This window comes from Anomaloglossus baeobatrachus, chromosome 4, assembly GCF_048569485.1.
Source record: "Anomaloglossus baeobatrachus isolate aAnoBae1 chromosome 4, aAnoBae1.hap1, whole genome shotgun sequence".
In the NCBI taxonomy this organism is placed as follows: Eukaryota; Metazoa; Chordata; class Amphibia; order Anura; family Aromobatidae; genus Anomaloglossus; species Anomaloglossus baeobatrachus.
In genome coordinates, this window is record NC_134356.1 from 18,237,895 (window position 1) to 18,262,995 (window position 25,101).

General features: G+C 51.6%; 1 protein-coding gene across 1 annotated transcript; it reads right to left on the reverse strand.

Annotated features, from left to right (window-relative positions):
- Positions 1-18,516: 18,516 nt before the first annotated feature.
- Positions 18,517-18,910, reverse strand: LOC142301037 (histone H2B 1.1-like). Its single transcript, XM_075342055.1, has one exon. The coding sequence runs from the start codon at positions 18,895-18,897 to the stop codon at positions 18,517-18,519; it is 381 nt and encodes a 126-aa protein (XP_075198170.1). The 5' UTR covers positions 18,898-18,910.
- Positions 18,911-25,101: the final 6,191 nt, after the last annotated feature.

The window sequence follows — 25,101 nt, forward strand, 5'->3', positions numbered from 1 at the left end:
TGGCGGCTGGGGACCGAGTAACGTGGGACAGCTGCCGCCATCAGGTCGCGGAATGCTTCTGTCTCCACCAGCCTAAAAGGCAACATTTCCAGCGCAAGCAGTCGCGAAATGTTAGCATTTAGAACTGTGGCATGTGGGGCGTTGGCAGTGTATTTGCGCCTGCGTTCAAAGGTTTGCTGAATGGATAACTGAACGCTGCGCTGGGACAAGGACGTGCTTGATGATGGTGTTATTTCTGCGTAGGCAACTGCAGGTGCAGGACCGGAGGAGGCTTGTTCACAGGCAGCATGGACAGGGGATTGGCTCGCATGCACAACAAGCGAAGACGTAGCAGTGACATCAGCAAGCACTGCTCCTCGACTCTGTTGTACTTCCCACAAAGTCGGGTGCTTGGCTGACATGTGCCTGATCATGCTGGTGGTGGTCAGGCTGCTAGTTTTGGTACCCCTGCTGATGCTGGCATGGCAGGTGTTGCAAATGGCCTTTTTAGAATCATCTGGAGCCAACTTAAAAAACTGGCAGACTCGGGAAGACCTAACATTTGTACAGGCACCTTGTGTCGTGTTGTTGTTCCGGGGAACGGTTGCCTGACTTCTGCCTGGAGCCACCACCCTGCTTCTTACTGCCTGTTGGGAAGCTACGCCTCCCTCCCCCTGTGCACTGCTGTCCTCGCTCTGCATATCCTCCTGCCAGGTTGGGTCAGTTACTGGATCATCCACCACGTCGTCTTCCTCTTCCGCACCCTGCTCCTCCTCCTGACTTCCTGACAATTGTGTCTCATCATCGTCCACCCCTTGTTGAGACACGTTGCCAACTTCGTGAGAACGTGGCTGCTCAAATATTTGGGCATCTGTACATACGATCTCCTCATGACCCACTTCAACATGAGCTGGCGAGAGGCCAGAATGTGCGAATGGAAACGTGAACAGCTCCTCCGAGTGTCCAAGTGTGGGATCAGTAATGTCCGAGGACGTGTACTCAACCTTGTGGTAGGAAGGAGGATCAGGTTCTGAAATGTGCGGTGCAGTATCACGGCTACTGACACTTGACCGTGTGGAAGACAGAGTGTTTGTGGTGGTGCCAATCTGACTGGAAGCATTATCCGCTATCCAACTAACAACCTGTTGACACTGGTCTTGGTTGAAGAGCGGTGTACTGCTGCGGTCCCCAAGAATTTGGGACAGGACGTGCGAGCGACTAGATGTGGCCCTTTGTTGTGGCGAAATTAGAGCTTTCCCACGACCTCGGCCTCTGCCGGCACCACCATCACGTCCACTTCCTTGTTCCTTGCCAACGCCCTTGCGCATTTTGCAATGCTGTGCTGACGTGTATTCACTAGACTTGTGCGTTATATCCAAGTTTGTGCAAATCGTGCACCTGTACGCTGCCACCGACAGGCACACACGTGCGGTTTTTAAATGCAAGCACGGACGCACTAAGAACCTAACAGGTTTTTAGGAGCGACAATTACTGAGAAGTCTGACACTATGAGACACTGCTGACTGACGTGTATTATACACTAGACTTGTGCGTTATATAATAGTTTGTGCAAATCGTGCACCTGTACGCTGCCACCGACAGGCACACACCTGCGGTTTTTAAATGCAAGCACGGACGCACTAAGAACCTAACAGGTTTTTAGGAGCGACAATTACTGAGAAGTTTGACACTATCTGGACTGTTTTAGACTGTGTACACCAGCCCCAGATATGATGAAGGCTGGTATACGGTCACCACTAGGAATGGCTATATACCCTGCCTGCCTGCCTGCCTGCCTATACTGCTACAATAGTCCTGACAAGGACTCTTCTGGTCACTAGCCTGTATTCCGACCTGGCTATACCCTGCCTGTATACAGCAACAATAGTCCTGAGAAGGACTCTGCTACTGTACTCCGACCTGGCTATACCCTGCCTGCCTGTATGCAACTAGAATAGTCCTGAGAAGGACTTCTGGTCACACTGTTTGCAGCCTTGCTACGGAAATAACTATAAAGGGCCGCAAACCTTTCCCTGAAGCAGCAACACTCTCCCTGCACTGACTGTCTGGATGGCTGTGTGCAGAGCACAGCGCGCTGTTACGAACCGGCGCCGCCATAGCCGCAAGCAGCCTGCTGCGGTTCCTGTTGCGCCCAGGCACCGGCTGCCGTTCTTGGCCGTGCCTCGGGTCGTCCAGTTGGCTGTTCCTTCCACCACGTCTAAGTGTGGAGAGGCGGCTAGTGCGCATGCGTGCGCCAATTTACCCCAGCCAGAGTTGAAGCCGGGTGTTTTGCCTAGTGAGCATGCTCAGCCTGATTGTGTTATGTCTGAGACTAAGTCCTCAGTTCAGGCTACTGAGCATGCTCCCACAATTAACCCTAACAGCCTCTTTGCACAGGTACTTGGACTTCGTGCTGTGTCTAAGTGCTGGGATGTGCCTACTGAGCATGCTCAAACTGATAGTCTGCTTTCTGAGCCTGTTGCTCAGGCTACTGGGCATGCTCAGACACTTAGTGCACCAGAGGCTAGGTCCGGTAAGGACCTCACTGAGCATGTCCGTGAGGTGGCAGGCCCTAATAGGGCAGAGGGTGTCAGGTGTCCTGATGACGTGGCAACTCCGGACTGGCTCGCAGAGGCCCGCCCCTATGATCTGGCACCTCAGTATTGGTCGTCAGACGATGACTGGTGAAGTGTTTGGGGCGTGGCTGCCATGAGGTCATCAATGACGTGGCGGTTCCGGATAGGTCGCATGTGATGTCACTGATGACATGGCACTCTGCTATTGGACCTTGGTGGTTTCACCCTGGGTTTGGGGCGGACCCAGGTTATAAAAGGGGCTGGAGACAACATGGAGGTGCGCAGTCTTCACATTTGCTCAGTCAGAGCACACCTCCATGTTAGAGCCTCATTGGGGCATAAGCCTATGTTGGGAAGCGGTAGGTAGGGTTAGGCGAACGGTGCCTGTCACGCCAAGATTCGTGGCTCGGCACATCAGGGTCAGGCGCCGTGCTTCCCTCCTGCCGTTCCAGTCTTGCTATAGCAGCCCAGTGGCGTTAACTGGGTTGCTGCTGCTGTGCTTCCTGTCCGATTGTGCCCCCTACGCACACGGACAACGCACCTGCTGCGCCACCTGTCCGATTGTGCCACCTACGCACACGGACAACGCACCTGCTGTGCCACCTGTCCGATTGTGTCCCCTACGCACACGGACAACGCACCTGCTGCGCCACCTGTCCGGTTGTGCCCCCTACGCGCACGGACAGTGTACCCCAGGACCCCTGTGGAGTTAACAGGGTGTTCCTTATCCTCCTCGGCTTCCCGGTCAACGCTACTGGTGTACCCATCTGGCCTGACGTGTCCTACACACACGTGGCCAGTCGTGAGGTGGCCAGAAACGCTAATCGGAGGACCGCTCGGCCTGACGTGTCCCACACACGTGGCCGACAGGGCGCTTTCGTGGCGGTCTTCCGGTCAACGCTACCTGGTTACCACCCGGCCTGACGTGTTTCCTGCACACGTGGTTGGTGTAGCGCTAGGTGCACCAAAACGCTAATCGGGTTGTCGTCCGGTCTGACGTGTCCCAACACACGTGACCGGTTCCCAGAGTTCCTGGGTTATCTCCGAGCCATCCAGCTCTATATTCTCCGCCTAACCCTCAGGTGCCAGCAGCTCCTTTGTCATCTGGAGCACGGTGGGCCCCGACTGGCGATTAGGATATATACCCCCTGGTCCTAATCTGCCGGTCCCCCCGTAACAGTAAGACTGCGCCAGGGTCTGGCTGGCATGGCGGAGATGGAGCAGCTACGTCAGTTCATGCTGCAGCTTGATGCCAGAGTGAGGTCTCTGGAGAAGTCTGCTCTTGCTGCTGATATGGATGATGTGGTGGCTGAAGCGGCTGCAATGGTGTCAGTCACCAAGCCTACTCCAACCCTCCCTCACCTCTCGCTGCCCAACAAGTTTACGGGGAACAGCAAGGCATGTAGGGGATTCGTGAACCAGTGCTCAGTCCATCTAGAGCTGTTGGCTGCACGGTTTCCTACAGAGAGGTCGAAGGTGGGGTTTATCATCTCCTTGCTCTCTGATAGAGCACTGGAGTGGGCTACACCATTGTGGGAGAGGAATGACCCCATAGTACAGGACTCTAAGGAGTTTTTGGAGTCCTTGCGACAAGTGTTCCTGGGGCCTGAGGTCACTCACGACTCGGCCCTACAGCTACTGACTTTGGAGCAGGGGCGTACCTCCTCAAGTCAATATGCTGTGAGTTTCCGGACACTTGCTGCAGAACTGGGGTGGTCAGAGAGGACTCTCATTCCACTGTTCTGGAGGGGATTAGCCTCGCACGTGAAGGACGCATTAGCGTCGCGTGAGGTACCAACTACCCTTGAGGGCCTCATGACGCTGGCTACCCGCATTGACCTGCGGACCTCCGAACGTCAGCTGGAGCGCAGGTCAGAGGGTTGTTCAGCCACTGTAGTGGTCTCTCCTACTGCACCTCCCTTAGAGGACATCTCTGTCCCTATGGACATCTCTAGGGTTGGTGTTGCTAGGTCTTCGAGTCGCAAGGGCATTTCCTGTTTCGCTTGTGGGCAGTATGGTCATTATGCCAACCGTTGCCCAAAGCGTCAGGATAAGCGACCACGATTGGTGACCATAGCTGGAAGTAGACTGGACTCTGCGTCATCCATTAGGGTGACGTTTCCCGCGTCCATTTCCTTTAAGGGGTCAACATGGTCCACAAGGGCAAGTGTGGACACAGGTGCTGGGGATAGTTTCATCTCCTCCTCTTTTGCCCGGCGGCATGCCATCCCGCTGGTGCAAATGCCAAGGCCAGTGAGAGTCCGTGTGGTGGATGGATCCTTGTTGCCCAAGGTAATTCACCAGCGGACAGTGCCCATTACCCTTGCCATGTCATCTGGGCATAGGGAGACCATTTCATTTCTGGTTCTTCCTAAGGGTGCAGATGATATTCTGCTGGGTATTCCTTGGTTGAAGCGGCATTCCCCACATATCGACTGGTCGTCTGGGGTGATTACGCGGTGGAGCGAGTCTTGTAGCTCCCACTGCATGTCTCCATCTTCTGCCCGTCGCTCAGTGGTATCTGTGGCGACTATAGACCATTCAAGTGGGAGGGCCGCTAGAGGGGGGGGGTACTGTTACGAACCGGCGCCGCCATAGCCGCAAGCAGCCTGCTGCGGTTCCTGTTGCGCCCAGGCACCGGCTGCCGTTCTTGGCCGTGCCTCGGGTCGTCCAGTTGGCTGTTCCTTCCACCACGTCTAAGTGTTGAGAGGCGGCTAGTGCGCATGCGTGCGCCAATTTACCCCAGCCAGAGTTGAAGCCGGGTGTTTTGCCTAGTGAGCATGCTCAGCCTGATTGTGTTATGTCTGAGACTAAGTCCTCAGTTCAGGCTACTGAGCATGCTCCCACAATTAACCCTAACAGCCTCTTTGCACAGGTACTTGGACTTCGTGCTGTGTCTAAGTGCTGGGATGTGCCTACTGAGCATGCTCAAACTGATAGTCTGCTTTCTGAGCCTGTTGCTCAGGCTACTGAGCATGCTCAGGCACTTAGTGCATCAGAGGCTAGGTCCGGTAAGGACTTCACTGAGCATGTCCGTGAGGTGGCAGGCCCTAATAGGGCAGAGGGTGTCAGGTGTCCTGATGACGTGGCAACTCCGGACTGGCTCGCAGAGGCCCGCCCCTATGATCTGGCACCTCAGTATTGGTCGTCAGACGATGACTGGTGAAGTGTTTGGGGCGTGGCTGCCATGAGGTCATCAATGACGTGGCGGTTCCGGATAGGTCGCATGTGATGTCACTGATGACATGGCACTCTGCTATTGGACCTTGGTGGTTTCACCCTGGGTTTGGGGCGGACCCAGGTTATAAAAGGGGCTGGAGACAACATGGAGGTGCGCAGTCTTCACATTTGCTCAGTCAGAGCACACCTCCATGTTAGAGCCTCATTGCGGCATAAGCCTATGTTGGGAAGCGGTAGGTAGGGTTAGGCGAACGGTGCCTGTCACGCCAAGATTCGTGGCTCGGCACATCAGGGTCAGGCGCCGTGCTTCCCTCCTGCCGTTCCAGTCTTGCTATAGCAGCCCAGTGGCGTTAACTGGGTTGCTGCTGCTGTGCTTCCTGTCCGATTGTGCCCCCTACGCACACGGACAACGCACCTGCTGCGCCACCTGTCCGATTGTGCCACCTACGCACACGGACAACGCACCTGCTGTGCCACCTGTCCGATTGTGTCCCCTACGCACACGGACAACGCACCTGCTGCGCCACCTGTCCGGTTGTGCCCCCTACGCGCACGGACAGTGTACCCCAGGACCCCTGTGGAGTTAACAGGGTGTTCCTTATCCTCCTCGGCTTCCCGGTCAACGCTACTGGTGTACCCATCTGGCCTGACGTGTCCTACACACACGTGGCCAGTCGTGAGGTGGCCAGAAACGCTAATCGGAGGACCGCTCGGCCTGACGTGTCCCACACACGTGGCCGACAGGGCGCTTTCGTGGCGGTCTTCCGGTCAACGCTACCTGGTTACCACCCGGCCTGACGTGTTTCCTGCACACGTGGTTGGTGTAGCGCTAGGTGCACCAAAACGCTAATCGGGTTGTCGTCCGGTCTGACGTGTCCCAACACACGTGACCGGTTCCCAGAGTTCCTGGGTTATCTCAGAGCCATCCAGCTCTATATTCTCCGCCTAACCCTCAGGTGCCAGCAGCTCCTTTGTCATCTGGAGCACGGTGGGCCCCGACTGGCGATTAGGATATATACCCCCTGGTCCTAATCTGCCGGTCCCCCCGTAACAGTAAGACTGCGCCAGGGTCTGGCTGGCATGGCGGAGATGGAGCAGCTACGTCAGTTCCTGCTGCAGCTTGATGCCAGAGTGAGGTCTCTGGAGAAGTCTGCTCTTGCTGCTGATATGGATGATGTGGTGGCTGAAGCGGCTGCAATGGTGTCAGTCACCAAGCCTACTCCAACCCTCCCTCACCTCTCGCTGCCCAACAAGTTTACGGGGAATAGCAAGGCATGTAGGGGATTCGTGAACCAGTGCTCAGTCCATCTAGAGCTGTTGGCTGCACGGTTTCCTACAGAGAGGTCGAAGGTGGGGTTTATCATCTCCTTGCTCTCTGATAGAGCACTGGAGTGGGCTACACCATTGTGGGAGAGGAATGACCCCATAGTACAGGACTCTAAGGAGTTTTTGGAGTCCTTGCGACAAGTGTTCCTGGGGCCTGAGGTCACTCACGACTCGGCCCTACAGCTACTGACTTTGGAGCAGGGGCGTACCTCCTCAAGTCAATATGCTGTGAGTTTCCGGACACTTGCTGCAGAACTGGGGTGGTCAGAGAGGACTCTCATTCCACTGTTCTGGAGGGGATTAGCCTCGCACGTGAAGGACGCATTAGCGTCGCGTGAGGTACCAACTACCCTTGAGGGCCTCATGACGCTGGCTACCCGCATTGACCTGCGGACCTCCGAACGTCAGCTGGAGCGCAGGTCAGAGGGTTGTTCAGCCACTGTAGTGGTCTCTCCTACTGCACCTCCCTTAGAGGACATCTCTGTCCCTATGGACATCTCTAGGGTTGGTGTTGCTAGGTCTTCGAATCGCAAGGGCATTTCCTGTTTCGCTTGTGGGCAGTATGGTCATTATGCCAACCGTTGCCCAAAGCGTCAGGATAAGCGACCACGATTGGTGACCATAGCTGGAAGTAGACTGGACTCTGCGTCATCCATTAGGGTGACGTTTCCCGCGTCCATTTCCTTTAAGGGGTCAACATGGTCCACAAGGGCAAGTGTGGACACAGGTGCTGGGGATAGTTTCATCTCCTCCTCTTTTGCCCGGCGGCATGCCATCCCGCTGGTGCAAATGCCAAGGCCAGTGAGAGTCCGTGTGGTGGATGGATCCTTGTTGCCCAAGGTAATTCACCAGCGGACAGTGCCCATTACCCTTGCCATGTCATCTGGGCATAGGGAGACCATTTCATTTCTGGTTCTCCCTAAGGGTGCAGATGATATTCTGCTGGGTATTCCTTGGTTGAAGCGGCATTCCCCACATATCGACTGGTCGTCTGGGGTGATTACGCGGTGGAGCGAGTCTTGTAGCTCCCACTGCATGTCTCCATCTTCTGCCCGTCGCTCAGTGGTATCTGTGGCGACTATAGACCATTCAAGTGGGAGGGCCGCTAGAGGGGGGGGTACTGTTACGAACCGGCGCCGCCATAGCCGCAAGCAGCCTGCTGCGGTTCCTGTTGCGCCCAGGCACCGGCTGCCGTTCTTGGCCGTGCCTCGGGTCGTCCAGTTGGCTGTTCCTTCCACCACGTCTAAGTGTGGAGAGGCGGCTAGTGCGCATGCGTGCGCCAATTTACCCCAGCCAGAGTTGAAGCCGGGTGTTTTGCCTAGTGAGCATGCTCAGCCTGATTGTGTTATGTCTGAGACTAAGTCCTCAGTTCAGGCTACTGAGCATGCTCCCACAATTAACCCTAACAGCCTCTTTGCACAGGTACTTGGACTTCGTGCTGTGTCTAAGTGCTGGGATGTGCCTACTGAGCATGCTCAAACTGATAGTCTGCTTTCTGAGCCTGTTGCTCAGGCTACTGGGCATGCTCAGGCACTTAGTGCACCAGAGGCTAGGTCCGGTAAGGACCTCACTGAGCATGTCCGTGAGGTGGCAGGCCCTAATAGGGCAGAGGGTGTCAGGTGTCCTGATGACGTGGCAACTCCGGACTGGCTCGCAGAGGCCCGCCCCTATGATCTGGCACCTCAGTATTGGTCGTCAGACGATGACTGGTGAAGTGTTTGGGGCGTGGCTGCCATGAGGTCATCAATGACGTGGCGGTTCCGGATAGGTCGCATGTGATGTCACTGATGACATGGCACTCTGCTATTGGACCTTGGTGGTTTCACCCTGGGTTTGGGGCGGACCCAGGTTATAAAAGGGGCTGGAGACAACATGGAGGTGTGCAGTCTTCACATTTGCTCAGTCAGAGCACACCTCCATGTTAGAGCCTCATTGCGGCATAAGCCTATGTTGGGAAGCGGTAGGTAGGGTTAGGCGAACGGTGCCTGTCACGCCAAGATTCGTGGCTCGGCACATCAGGGTCAGGCGCCGTGCTTCCCTCCTGCCGTTCCAGTCTTGCTATAGCAGCCCAGTGGCGTTAACTGGGTTGCTGCTGCTGTGCTTCCTGTCCGATTGTGCCCCCTACGCACACGGACAACGCACCTGCTGCGCCACCTGTCCGATTGTGCCACCTACGCACACGGACAACGCACCTGCTGTGCCACCTGTCCGATTGTGTCCCCTACGCACACGGACAACGCACCTGCTGCGCCACCTGTCCGGTTGTGCCCCCTACGCGCACGGACAGTGTACCCCAGGACCCCTGTGGAGTTAACAGGGTGTTCCTTATCCTCCTCGGCTTCCCGGTCAATGCTACTGGTGTACCCATCTGGCCTGACGTGTCCTACACACACGTGGCCAGTCGTGAGGTGGCCAGAAACGCTAATCGGAGGACCGCTTGGCCTGACGTGTCCCACACACGTGGCCAACAGGGCGCTTTCATGGCGGTCTTCCGGTCAACGCTACCTGGTTGCCACCCGGCCTGACGTGTTTCCTGCACACGTGGTTGGTGTAGCGCTAGGTGCACCAAAACGCTAATCGGGTTGTCGTCCGGTCTGACGTGTCCCAACACACGTGACCGGTTCCCAGAGTTCCTGGGTTATCTCAGAGCCATCCAGCTCTATAGTCTCCGCCTAACCCTCAGGTGCCAGAAGCTCCTTTGTCATCTGGAGCACGGTGGGCCCCGACTGGCGATTAGGATATATACCCCCTGGTCCTAATCTGCCGGTCCCCCCGTAACACGCGCCCGCCGGTATAAAGGCTCGGTCACGCTGTGCAGGCCGGCCAATCACTGCAATTCCACAACTAACAGGGCTGTGGCATTGCAGTGGTCTGCCAGCCAATCCCTGCATGAGGGCTGGCTCTCAAAAGAGCGCCAACATGCAGAAATGAAGACCACGAGTACAGCACGAGTATCGCGAGATTACTCGGTCCCCGCCGAGTAGCCCGAGTACAGTGATACTCGTGCGAGTACCGAGTAGTGACAAGCATACTCGCTCAAAACTAGTGACCATCTTAAATGACCGTACCCTAACCCCGTCCTGGTGAGAGGGCAACTGGCTTATGTATGTTTGTGAATGACAGACACTGATCTCCTCCTTACACGGGATGAATACTGCACCTCTGGTGACGCGTACTACCCTGTGGTGACTGAAGCCTCAGGGGCGCCACACATATAGCGCTGTATATCCTCCCGTGCTCCATATACTGCTGTATAGGCTGCTGTATATCCTCCCTATACAGCTGTATGTGTCCATATGTTGCTGTTAGTGATGGGGGATCGCGCTGGTGGATTTTTCTTGTTTTGCTGCATAGACTCCATACAGCGCTAAATAGAACTTTATATCAGACGTCCTGACCCCGCAGGTCACACAGAACTTGGAGTGGGCAGAGACTCTCAGCCAATCAGCATGGAGTATGGCTCTAGCATCTGATTAGATCCCCAAACAGACGCTAAGGCTATATGTGCACGCTGCAGTTTTAACTGTACCCAAACTGCAACCAAAACTGCACCTTGTCACAGAGAGCCTGGAAATGTAAACAAACCCAAAGCCTTATAATGATGGTGCATTTTTGCCGCGTTTTTGTTAATGCGTTTTGTAGAGGAGACAAAATATGATAGGATCTAAATGATAGAAAAAAAAAAATAACAGAATAGCTTGACAGAGGGATAGCTAGCTTGGCTAGCTATTTTTTTTTTTATAAAATGTGGTTTCCCTCCATTGTAGGCTGCAACTCTCAGCTTTCTGCTGTACCTTATACAAAATACATACACCTGCACACTAAAATGGCATCAATGTATAAAGGAACACTGGTACTGCATTACTGTTTTATGAAAAAACTAGATTTTTAGTTTATGAATTGGCCAATGCATGTAAGCCCGGAAAGTAGCGGCAAGGTACCGTATTTTTCGCTTTTTAAGACGCACTTTTTTTACCCCAAAATTGTGGGGGAAATAGGGGTGCGTCTTACAAAGTGAATGTAACTTACCGGGCAGTAATGCGGCGGTGGAGTGAGTCACAGGAGGCTGGTGCTGGTGCTGCCGCTGGAGCGGAGGCAGCCGCCATGGATCCCGCGGCAATTGGCTGCGGTGGCGGCCGCCATGGATCCCCCGGCATCGGCTGCGGTGGCGGCCGCCATGGATCCCCCGGCAATCGCTGCGGTGGCGGCCGCCATGGATCCCGCGGCAATCGGCTGCGGTGGCGGCCGCCATGGATCCCGCGGCAATCGGCTGCGGTGGCGGTCACCATAGCCGAAATCTTTATCTGTGCCTGCGCTGCCTCCAACGCGACTTCCGGAAAATGGCGGAGGTGACGCAGGCGCAGATGGAGATCTCAGAGAAGCGAGATCTCCATCTGCGCATGCGCTGCCTTCCGTAGCCATTTTACTGAAGTCCATCGCGTCGGAGGCTACGCAGGCGCAGATAGAGATTGCGGCTCTTGAAGATCGCGATCTGCGCATGCGCGGGCTCCATTTTAGATCTCCGCAGCAGACGGAGACTATCATAAGAAAGAGGAGAGAGAGAAGAACGATTCTCCCTCTCCTCGCTAGGGCTGGATGCTGATTGGTGGAGACAACTTCTGCAGAGCTGCCTCCACCAATCAGTGATCTGAGCCTGACAAATGTCAGGAACATGGGGGAACAATGGGGAACACAACCCCCATCATCAGCCTTCAGAATATACTGTATCAATCGGTGTATTCTGAAGGATGATGGGGGCTGTAGTCCTTTAGTGTAAACACTCCAGGGAGGGACTAATGTAGTGGCCAAAGTCTAAATGTGACTACCACCCCCTTCATCTTTCAGAATACAGCCATGTATGGTATACAGTACATGGGTGTATTCCTAAGGATGAGGGGGGTGGTTGTCCCAGATCCCCATAAAAGTGCATCATGCAGGTCCCCCATAGCCGTGTCATCCACGGATCCCACATAACAGTGCATCATCCACAGGTCCCCATAATAGTGCGTCATCCACAGGTCCCCCATAACAATGAGTCATCCACATTTCCCCCATAATAGTGCGTCATCCACACGTCCCCCATAGCAGTGCGTTATCCACAGGTCCCCCACAGCAGTGCATCATCCACAGATCCCCCCATAACAGACCCTCCTGTTGAGTCTAAATTGTTAAAATAATGTTTTTTTTTTATTTTATTAAAATGTTTTAGCACACTATTTGGCTCAATTTTTTTTTTTTTTTAATTTCCTCCTCTAAAACCTAGGTGCGTCTTATAATCAGGTGCGTCTTATAAAGCGAAAAATACGGTAAATCCCAATATTCCGGGTCCCTAACTAAAATGCCACTATCTAGGTTAAAAGCATCCATGTCTGGGCAGCTAGACTAAAAATCTAGCTTGAAATGCCACTATCTGGACTAACCTCCATGTCTGGGCAGCTGGGACTCCTAGTATAAGGATCATGAACACAGCCTGGTTTATAGGGCGGAGTGCTCAGTCAGAAAAAGACTCACTCAAAATATTTAAAAAAAACCTAACCTGCACATCCTACAAGTGTGTATAGGTGCCAGCAGAAAAAACATAGCAAATACAAAATACATACAGCTGCACACTAAAATGGCATCAATGTATAAAGGAACTCTGGTACTGCAATTTTAGTTAGGTACCTGGAATATTGAGATTTACCTTGCCGCTGGTGTCCGGGCTTGCATGCATTGGCCAATTCATAAACTAAAAATCTCATTTTTTCATGTAGCAGTAATGCAGTACCAGAGTTCCTTTATACATTGATGCCATTTTAGTGTGCAGCTGTATGTATTTTGTATTTGCTATGTTTTTTCAGCTTGCACCTATACACATTTGTAGGATGTGAGGGTCAGGATTTTTTTGGTTTTTTTAATATTTTTTTTTTAAAATATTCTGCTGTACCTTGACTGATTATGAAAAATAGATGGGATCCCACGTCTTTTTAAAAAAGTTATTTTTTTTTTTTTAATGTTGTGCGGTCCTCCCCCGTTTTTCTATAACCAGCCGACAACTTGGGGAAGATATTATTCGGGTGGCTAGGGCCATAGTTATTTGGCCCTTTCCAGTCTTACAATAGCAGCCCACAGCCGCAACAGAAGTAGCGTGTCCATAAGATGCACAAATTCTGGTACTGGACCTGGCTCTTCCCATTGCCTTGATGTGGTGGCGATTAGGGTAATAAGGAGTTAATAGCAGCCCACAGCAGCCAATAAGACCTAGCTTTGTGATGGAAGGCCTGTATTAAACTCTCCCTTCACTAACCTATGAATGAAAGTAACTAAACACAAACAATCTAAAAATCGTTTATTTGAAATAAATGACAAAAAAGCACCCTCTTCCACCTCTTTATTAACCCTAAAGCAACCCTACAGGTCCAACGTAACCCACACGAGGCCCCACAACGCTTTCAGCACTGCTACATCAGATGCTTACAGCGAGTGCCATAAAACAAGACTGCCCGCTGTGAGCTCCACGCAGCAACTTAAGTGAGCCGCACAATCAGCAGTGACATCACTCTGGTGTCGTCCACTTGTGATCGGAAATCTGGCTGCGACTGAAGTGAGCTGCAGGTGGAGGACTCCGTTATCGCTGATCGTGCAGGTCACTTCAGTCGCAGCCTGAAGCTGACAGCGGGAAGTCGTGTGCAATTGTCAAATATAGCAATGCTGGACATAGAGAGAGACATGCAGGTACAACGCATGCGAAACACAACTAATATGGTACAATGCGTTTTTCATCCCCTCATTGATTTCAATGGGTGACAGAACGTGACAAAAAAGCAAGAAGAATGAACTTGCTGCTTCTTTATTGTCAGATGGTTTTGATAAATAAACTGCCATGTGCGCACAGCAAATCTGAATTCTCATAGACTTTGCTGGCAAGTCAAAAGTCAGATCTTCATGACAACAAAACTGCACCAAAACATGCGACAAAAACTGCATCATGTGCATATAGCCTTACCCTTTAGGTGCTTCACATAAACTAAAGCAATGTGGAAGGAGAAAGTGAAAAACTTTTCCCAACAAAATGTTATTTTAGACCCAAAGGAAAACAAGAGAAAATGCACCATACAGTTCATTGTGCAATTTCTCTTGAGTACACCAATACGCCACATGTGGTGGAAATCTACTGTTTGGGACACACGGTGAATAAAACACTCAAAGAACCAATAGTGCAATCGCACTTTTTTTGCCATTTTTCTGCACTTGGAATTTTTCTCCCGTTTTCCAGTATACTATATGGTAAAACTAATGGCTTAATTTAAAAGTACGGCTTGTTCCTCAAAAACAAGTCCTCAAATGGCAAGATCGATGGAAAAATAAAAAATGTACAACTCTGGCAAATGGGGGAAAAAAACAACAAAAGGAAAATTGCCCAAGGGTGAAAGGGAGCAGCCGGTTTTAGGGCGCTCTTCACTGCTCCAGGGTCAGAACACAAAATGGTGGTGTAACGCCCCAGGAGTGATAATCCTTTTCAGGGCGCCACAGGTCTTCTCAAATGGGGTAACAGGTAAGGTCAATTGTTTTAAATATGTCGTGACGCAACTCACGGCTTGTGGTTAGGGATATGGCTGACCACCGCTGCAGATTTTATGAGCGTCTGGGGCTGATGGGGTCTGAAGTCAGATGGTGTGGCCTCCCGTGAGTGAGGCAGGCCCCAGGGGCTCAGGTGAGCAGAGTAGCGGGTCCGGAATAATTCAGGCAGAGTCCAATAGTCTTTAACTGATTTTACTCACTCTTTGATGTTTTTGGTGAGCGGACCCGGGCGATGCTGCGATTAACTAGGTAGGACCAGGTATCCTTCAGGCCAGTCTGAGGGTAACAATTAGCTCACCTTCCTAGCACTTCTTTGTTCGGATACCCCCTGTCTTGAAGTACCGTCGAGGTCTATCCAGGGATTCACAACTGCCTTCTCTCCCCTGAGTTGGCCCGTTTGCCGGCAGCATGGACCAAGTGAGATAGCTTCAGGCGTAGTCCCCTTTTGGGTCCCTGCGTTGCTGCTGAGGCTCGGACTATGAAGGTTTGTGAGGTACTTGTAGTTCCCCTAACCGGCAGGTTTAGCAGGTAGTTAAACTAGAGCCTGCTCTAAGGACCTGTACCCCGTGCGTGCCTAGTCACCGGCAGTCCCCGTACTCAACTGACTCTCTCTCTGCCTTTCTGACTGACTCAGTAACCGTTCTCCCCCGCCAACTGTCACTCCACGTGCAAGGTCTGACTAGTGGCCGTGCACGTCACCCTGGCAACCTCCGCTCACCACTACCAGACTGGCTCTCCTCCTCCTTTCCTGACAGCCTCTGCACTTTAGCTTACAGCCCCTCCGCTTCACCTCTTGATGAGATTTGAAAGCTAGACCCCTCTGGAGACTTCCCAAGGGTCCCCTCTAAAGCTGTGGGAGACCTGGTTGCTATATGGTGTGTCTGTGCGTACACACCTCATTCTGGTCTTTAGGATTACCTGGAAGTACTGTCCCAGCATGGGTGCAGTACTCAGTGGTGCCTGACCAGGTCAGGGGCACAACCCTGATCCGACCTTTATACAGGCCAAGTGTCACTTGGTGCGCCGGCCAATCACAGACATGCCAATACTTGCTAAGGTATGTTACATAGTCCAATATTCATTTTGCTGTAGTATGTTGTATATTCTCCATACAGTGCTGATTACCCCCATATAGTGCTCCACATCACCATATATACTTACATTGATAAAACCAAATGGGCAAATAAATAGTAATATATATCATAGGGGACTTAAACATTTGCTGAATAAAGATGAAGATTTTAATTATGGAACTCGCCACTTTATCCTTTTTCATCATAGGGGACTTAGTTTGCACTGTTTTGATAAAGAGCGTAAAAGTCATTCCACCAGAAAAGATGCATCCAATGAGGATGGTTCTTAACTATGGAAGAGCGAACCTGAACCTTAAAGTTTGGGGTTTGCACTGGGCGCTGAGTGTTTGAGTCTCGCACCTGTACACCGGCTTTTACCTGTATGTCTGGTTCAGGTTTTGGTTTATCATCTGAATAAAGAGAATGCAGAGCAGCCAATCAGCAAGCATTTCCTATGTGGCACTTCCGGCCACATCACAGCCATGTACAGTATTGAGAAGTCTGTGTTTGGTGGCTCACCATTTAAGAAAAAAAACAAACAAATGACTTAGACTATTGCCCTATTTATGAAAGCCGAGATAAAGCAGCTGCTGCAGGCTGCAACCCCCCCCCCCCCCCTCCAGTCTGCTTTACAGTGGCTGATTATCAAAAATAGAGGGGATCCCATGCAGTTTTTATTTTTATTAAATAATGTAAAAAAAATAAACAAATATAAAAAGACTGACAGCGCATCCACAAGGTGTGAACAGGAGCACACTGAATATTCAATGTTACAAAAATCTGTACAGCAGCATCTGAAAAGCTAAACTATGTAAACATATAATACAAAGGTTTTAGCACAGCATTACTGCTATTGGAAAAAAATGAGAGAAAAGAGTTGTGCACCTTGTCTTTCTCTTTCAGGGTTACAGTAATTGGCCAATTTTGAAACCAAGGATCTCATTTTTTCCAGTAGCAGTAATGCAGGGCAAAAATTCCTCTATTTCAGGGTTACATATTTTAGCTCTTCACATGCTGCTGTACACATTTTTGTAATGTAAAAAAAATGGCTTGGGGTTGCCCCATTGTTAATAAGTTAACCAGCCAAGGTAAAGCAGGTAGCTGGTATTTCTAGGGAGGGAAGAGCCATGGCTATTGGCCCATCCCAGCCTGATAATATCAGCCTTCAGCCGCCCCAGAATTGGTGTATCACGTTAGATGCAGCAGCTCATTCCGCTTGCCCTGAAGCGGTGGCAATATATGGGGTTAATATCAGCTGTGATTTGACAAAAAACAGCTGCCATCAAGCCCTAGGATAGTAATGAGGACGCGCATATGAGACTCCCTATAATCAACCCTATAGGTCAAAAGAAAAACACAAACACGAGAGAAATCCTTTATTTAAAATACAATATACGCACACCCCAATTCCACCCCGCAGGTCTGTGAGAAGTGGTGACGTCACTGAAGTCACCGGAGTTCACAGCCCGAATATCAACACATCCGCTCCTCTCTACAGCAGCAGCCTCACATTGTATAATTACACAGCAAGGCCACACAAAGGTCTGTTTACCCCCATATACTCCTGAGAGCTCCCCATATACATCCATACAGGGCCATAAACTCCTGAGTGCTCCCCATATACATCCATACAGGGCCATATACTCCTGAGTGCTCCCCATATACATCCATACAGGGCCATAAACTCCTGAGTGCTCCCCATATACATCCATACAGGGCCATATACTCCTGAGTGCTCCCCATATACAGCCATACAGGGCCATATACTCCTGAGTGCTCCCCATATACATCCATTCAGGGCCATATACTGCTCAGTGCTCCCCATATACAGCCATACAGGGCCATATACTGCTGAGTGCTCCCCATATACATCCATACAGGGCCATATACTGCTCAGTGCTCCCCATATACAGCCATACAGGGCCATATACTGCTCAGTGCTCCCCATATACAGCCATACAGGGCCATATACTGCTGAGTGCTCCCCATATACAGCCATACAGGGCCATATACTGCTCAGTGCTCCCCATATACAGCCATACAGGGCCATATACTGCTCAGTGCTCCCCATATACAGCCATACAGGGCCATATACTGCTGAGTGCTCCCCATATACAGCCATACAGGGCCATATACTGCTAAGCACCTTCCATGTTGTCTACATCCCATATTGTACTATTTACAACATATGACGCTTTATCACAGTAATATTCAGTGTTTCTCCTAACAGTCCAGTATTAGTATAATATGAAGAGTCCATACAGCGCTGTATACAGCAATATAGCGTGACCATATCAATCACTCCCGGCCTGAGAAGATCACCCGAATCACCGCGTGTTACCGACAACAAAGAGCGGAAACTCTCAGCCATAGGGCGGAATTACAAATTTAACGCTCAGCCAATCAGCAGTCAGTAAGGTTCCGACTCCGCCCACAGACGTTACTGCCCGCGATGTTCCCAGCCGCCTCTGGAGCAGCACAGACTGCAGTGATCGTTAATTTCTAATAAACCTCTATATAGTACTGTAATCTCTATATGCTGCATATACCGCCATAAATCAATGGTTTTGAATACGGACACTGCCATAATCCCATACTTCTGTATAGTGCAGAATATTCCTAATCTAGTTCTGTATACCGCAATATTGTGCTACACATCTATTTAAAAAGTGCTTTATATTATATTATAGTTTAACTCTATATACCGCGCTATTGTGCTGTATTCAGTTTCTCCGGTATAAAGCTCAGTGCAGTATAAAGCTCAGATTAGACAATGTGGTGGCCCTTAGAAGAGCCTTTGTGGTGAGGAGCAGCGGTGGTGATCACTTGGCGCTGGTGTACTTGGTGACGGCCTTGGTGCCCTCGGACACGGCGTGCTTGGCCAGCTCTCCGGGCAGCAGCAGGCGCACGGCGGTCTGGATCTCCCGGGAGGTGATGGTGTGGCGCTTGTTGTAGTGCGCCAGGCGGGAGGCTTCCCCTGCGATGCGCTCGAAGATGTCACCGACGAAGCAGTTCATGATGCCCATGGCCTTGGAGGAGATGCCGGTGTCGGGGTGCACCTGCTTCAGCACCTTGTACACGTAGATGGCATAGCTCTCCTTCCGGCTCCTCCTCCGCTTCTTGCCGTCCTTCTTCTGAGTCTTGGTCACGGCTTTCTTGGAGCCCTTCTTGGGCGCTGGGGCGGACTTGGCGGGATCAGGCATGATGAGAGCAGAAAGATCTCTTCACTGGAGAGAGAATAATGATCCTGCGCCTCCCAGAGCGGCCGTATTTATAGCCCGGCCATGCAAATGAGCACTGCTGTCACATCACTGCTCTATTGGGTGACAAAGGGAAACTGAACCAGCTCCGCCCCCTGCAGCTCATTGGTTGCCTCCTCTCTGCCGTCACATCAGCAGCTTCTCTCCTCTGTATCTCCCCCATACTACAGATCTCCATACAGTGCTATAAACCCCGCAGTCTACACGGCGCTGTGCACCCGCGGCCCCGTCACTCTGCCCCCGCTCTGCAGTGGCCGGTAATGCCCCGTATAACCTGGAGGAAGCAGTGACTGCAGGAGCGGAGTCTCGGTGCTGAGCGGCCGCTGCTCACTCTCCTGACAGCGGCTTTTACTTCTACATTCAGATATTTCACATTAGAAGCTGCAAAAACAACAACGGAGATTGGAAAACGAGAATTAGAGGAAGAGGCGGAGCTGAAGCGTCACCGGCCGCAGTCCTCTGTGCGGTCCGCCCCCCGGTGACTGCGGGGGTTGTTCCGGCTGCGGGAGATTGTGTTCAGTTCTCACTTCTGGGAAAATAAAAATGATTGTGATAACGAAGAACGACGACGAGAAACACCGGACACTGAGGGGTTAACAGAGAAAGACCACGTGGTGCCTGTAACCGGAAGCAGTCTGTGGGCGGGGCCAAAGGTTTGCTACAAAGTGATTGGCTGAAAATCGAATTTTGAACCTTCCCGCTCAGTGGCCGATAGCTCCTCCCACTCTTTGTCTCTATTCTGTAACACGCGGCCTCAGGGCGGACGTTCTGCTGAGATTTCTACAATCCGCCGATTCCCAGCGCCCGACACAGATCTGTGCGATCTGCAGAGGATGAAGTTGGTTCCTAATTAATTCATTTCTCACTCTGGTTAACCCCTCATTGCTCGTGTTACCGCGGATCCGGTATTATTTCCGTGCACACAAAAGATGCGTCGTCACCACCAGAAGCAGCGGCACCGCACAATGAGCCGCTCCTGGTATCACAGCAGAGGATGCATGTAGAGACGGATATATACGGTTATATACAGTATATATTCACACAGTCTGGTGCAGACACTACCACACAATAGGGTGAGCTGGATGTAAGTCATGCAGGGACCAGAATGGGAGACATATTACATGTTACCAAGATGGGATCAGGAAGAAACACAAAAGTGGACAAGGATGGAAGACTTATGGGGGTGAGAGTGGAACTCTTATGGGGACCGTGATGTAAGAAATATGAGGGCCAGGAGGGCACATATGGGAATCAGGCTGGGAGACATTGGGACAAGGTGTGTGAGGTATATGAGGTCTAGGATGACGTATACGGACGAGTATTGTGTACTGGAGATTGAGTACAATTCACATTATCAGTACATTTTAGCACTAAATACACTGGGCAGCCGGGAGATGTGCGGCAGTGGAGGTCAGCAATGGCAGCCGGGGCAGTACAGTATAGATCACATGATGGTCAAGCACTAGATGCAGGGGTCGGATTCAGACGGTCTTGCCCCCCTGAACCGGTAAAAATCAGCGCTCACGTCCGATTCTGGGGCTCATCCGCTTAATCTGATGCCGGCAGCTGATTTTGACAGGCATGTGGCCGACGTATAATGTCACCGCCATATGCCGTCCTGTCTGCACCGCACAGACAGCAGGAAGAGAATGCGGAGAGGGAGGTATCTTCATTCTATTTTTAGTAAAAAAGAGCTGACATATGGGGACGGAGATAACATATGGGGACCGGCACAGAACACATATAGGCTCCAGGATGGGAGACATATGGGAACTAGTGATGAGCGAGTACTAAAAAGCTCGGGTGCTCGAGGCTCGGGCCGAGCATCCCAAGATACTCGTGTACTCGGCCCGAGCACCGAGCCCAATGTTATCCTATGGGAGACCCGAGTATTTTTGTGAAATGACCCCCGGCAGCATGTAGAAACCCTAAAAATGTCACAAAAGTCTCAGAAGAGTGCTCAAATGACATGGCAACAGTATGGGGAAGACCCCTTGAAGCATTTATCACTCAAAAGTCACAGCTGTGAACAATTTTGTCCGCGTTTTACGCCATTTTTACGGACTCACCAGAAAACCTTCCAAAATGACACCAAAATGATTTTTCATGGCGGAAATGTTAAGGGCACATACCCAATAGTGAGATAGAGCTGGTGTATGTTACTTTTTCAGATCAATACATGAAAGATTTTACGTAAAACATTGTGTGGCACTCCGATGTCCCTGAGAAGAGACGTACATAAAGGCCTCTGAGTCTAATGTGCCCATTTTGAGGAACTGAGTCTTTGTAGTATTTTCCTTTGCCAGGGCAGTCCAAAATTGTGAGGTTCACCAATGACCCTGCATACAGACGTGCATGAGGGCCTGTAAACCTGAAGTGCCTATTGTAAGGAAGTGGGTCTATTGTAGTATAGCCCTTTGGCAGGGCAGCCAAAAATTGGGAGGCTCCACGTTGTCCCTGGATAGAGATGTGCATGAGGGCCTCAAAACATTAAGTGTCCATTGTCAGGAAGTGGGTGTATTATAGTATAGCCCTTTGGCAGGTCAGCCAAAAATTGGGAGGCTCCACGTTGTCCCTGGGTAGAGACGTGCATGAGGGCCTCAAAACATTGTTCCCATTGCAAAGGAGCGGGTCTCCTGTCGTTGTAATGTCCATTCTGCAAAGAATGGGCTAAAAAATTTACCACTGGGGGTATACCTGAAACAAAGGCCTAACTCTTGTAACGGTCATCATGGTGGCGCATGAGGAGAAGGAGGAGCAGTCCAGCGATTATCCAAAGTCCAGAAGTGTGTACCCATGGGTGACTGGAGGTACATGGCAAATTCCCGTTACAAACTTTAAATTCCGCTGTCATTTGCTGGTGGTGTGGTGAAGTCTGGCCCAATCCAACCCTTGTTCATCTTGATCAGAGTCAGCCTGTCAGCATTTTCAGTTGACAGGCGGGTGCGTTTATCTGTAATGATTCCACCTGCGGCACTAAAAACACGCTCTGACAAAACGCTAGCGGCAGGGCAGGCCAGGACTTCCAAGGCGTAGAGAGCCAATTCATGCCACGTGTCCAGCTTGGATACACATTAATTGTAAGGCACAGAGGAATGTCGGAGTACAGTTGTTCGATCTGCAAGGTACTCCTTGAGCATCTGGGCAAACTTAGGATTTCTTGTGGCACTACCCCGCACCTCAGGGGCTGTGGTACGTGAGGGGCTGAGAAAACTGTCCCACATCTTAAAGACTCTTCCCCTACCTCTGGCGGATTGGACTTGTGCCCCTCTCGGCTGTATGCCTTGGTTGTCCACTGATTCCTGATCTATGCTGCTAGCGTTTTGTGAGGGGAATGCTTTGCCTACTTCCGTGACTATGGCCTTCTGGAACTGCTGCATTTTGGTTGACCTCTCCGCCTCGGGAATAAGAGACATAAAGTTCTCCTTGTAGCGTGGGTCTAACAGTGTTACCAACCAGTAATGATTGTCGGCCAAGATGTTCTTAACGCGAGGGTCACGAGACAGGCAGCTTACCATAAAGTCAGCCATGTGCGCCAGACTCTTAACAGCCAGAACTTCAGTAGCCTGACCAACACGTTGACTGAACATGCTGTCCTCCTCCTCCTCCTCCTCATCTACCCTGTCCTCTGGCCAGCCACGCTGAACCGAGGATATGACTGGTGTGCATGTCATATCCTCACTTTGGCCGGAGATTTGCTCCATGTCTTCATCCTCCTCCTCGTCATAGTCCTCCACTGCACGTTGTGATGAGACGAGGCTGGGCTGTGTGTTATCACCCACACCCACTACTGTTTCTTGCTGCAACTCATCGCGCTCCGCCTGCAATGCATCATGTTTGGTTTTGAGCAGAGACCGTTTTAGAAGGCAGAGTAGCGGTATGGTGACGCTAATAAAGGCGTCATCACCACTCACCATCTTGGTGGAGTCCTCAAAGTTTTGGAGGATGGTACATAGGTCGGACATCCATCTCCACTCCTCAGGTGTTATGTGTGGAGTTTGACCCATTTCCCGACAGCTTAGGTGATGCAGGTACTCAACAACTGCCCTCTTCTGCTCACATATCCTGACCAACATGTGCAGAGTTGAATTCCAACGCGTGGGGACATCACACACCAGTCTGTGAGCCGGAAGATGCAAACGGCGCTGAAAGCCGGCAAGGCCGGCTGAAGCAGTAGGTGACTTTCGAAAATGTGCAGACAGGCGGCGAACTTTTACCAGCAGATCAGACAGCTCTGGGTATGACTTTATAAACCGCTGAACCACGAGGTTGAGCACATGGGCCACGCATGGAACATGTGTCAGCTGGCCTCGCCTCAAAGCCGCCACCAGGTTCCGGCCATTGTCACACACGACCTTTCCTGGCTTTAGGTTCAGAGGTGTGAGCCAGTGATCTGCCTGCTGTTTCAGAGCTGTCCACACCTCTTCTGCATTGTGGGGTTTGTCACCTATGCAGATTAGCTTCAGCACAGCCTGTTGCCGCTTCGCCGAGGCAGTGCTGCAGTGCTTCCAGCTTGGGACTGGTGTGGAGGGTACAGTGGATGAGGATGCGCAGGAGGAGGAGGCTGAAGAGCATGACATTCCGGAGCTGTAGAGTGTGGGTGAAACACTGACTGAGGTAGGGCCTGCAAACCTTGGTGTGGGAAGGACGTGTTCCGTCCCTCGCTCAGACTGGGTCCCAGCTTCCACAATATTAACCCAGTGTGCCGTCAACGAGATGTAGCGGCCTTGCCCACAAGCACTTGTCCACGTGTCTGTGGTTAGGTGGACTTTGGGTGAAACAGCGTTGTTCAGGGCACGTGTGATGTTTTGTGACAAGTGGTTATGCAACGCGGGGACGGCACACCGGGAGAAATAGTGGCGGCTGGGGACCGAGTAACGTGGGACAGCTGCCGCCATCAGGTCGCGGAATGCTTCTGTCTCCACCAGCCTAAAAGGCAACATTTCCAGCGCAAGCAGTCGCGAAATGTTAGCATTTAGAACTGTGGCATGTGGGGTGTTGGCAGTGTATTTGCGCCTGCGTTCAAAGGTTTGCTGAATGGATAACTGAACTCTGCACTGGGACAAGGACGTGCTTGATGATGGTGTTATTTCTGCGTAGGCAACTGCAGGTGCAGGGCCGGAGGAGGTTTGTTCGCAGGCAGCATGGACAGGGGATTGGCTCGCATGCACAACCAGCGAAGACGTAGCAGTGACATCAGCAAGTACTGCTCCTCGACTCTGTTGTACTTCCCACAAAGTTGGGTGCTTGGCTGACATGTGCCTGATCATGCTGGTGGTGGTCAGGCTGCTAGTTTTGGTACCCCTGCTGATGCTGGCACGGCAGGTGTTGCAAATGGCCTTTTTAGAATCATCTGGAGCCAACTTAAAAAACTGCCAGACTCGGGAAGACCTAACATTTGTACAGGCACCTTGTGTCGTGTTGTTGTTCCGGGGAACGGTTGCCTGACTTCTGCCTGGAGCCACCACCCTGCTTCTTACTGCCTGTTGGGATGCTACGCCTCCCTCCCCCTGTGCACTGCTGCCCTCGCTCTGCATATCCTCCTGCCAGGTTGGGTCAGTTACTGGATCATCCACCACGTCGTCTTCCTCTTCCGCACCCTGCTCCTCCTCCTGACTTCCTGACAATTGTGTCTCATCATCGTCCACCCCTTGTTGAGACACATTGCCAACTTCGTGAGAACGTGGCTGCTCAAATATTTGGCCATCTGTACATACGATCTCCTCATGACCCACTTCAACATGAGCTGGCGAGAGGCCAGAATGTGCGAATGGAAACATGAACAGCTCTTCCGAGTGTCCAAGTGTGGGATCATTAATGTCCGAGGACGTGTACTCGGCCTGGTGGTAGGAAGGAGGATCAGGTTCTGAAATGTGCGGTGCAGTATCACGGCTACTGACACTTGACCGTGTGGAAGACAGAGTGTTTGTGGTGGTGCCAATCTGACTGGAAGCATTATCCGCTATCCAACTAACAACCTGTTGACACTGGTCTTGGTTCAAGAGCGGTGTACTGCTGCGGTCCCCAAGAATTTGGGACATGACGTGCGAGCGACTAGATGTGGCCCTTTGTTGTGGCAAAATTAGAGCTTGCCCACGACCTCGGCCTCTGCCTGCACCACCATCACGTCCACTTCCTTGTTCCTTG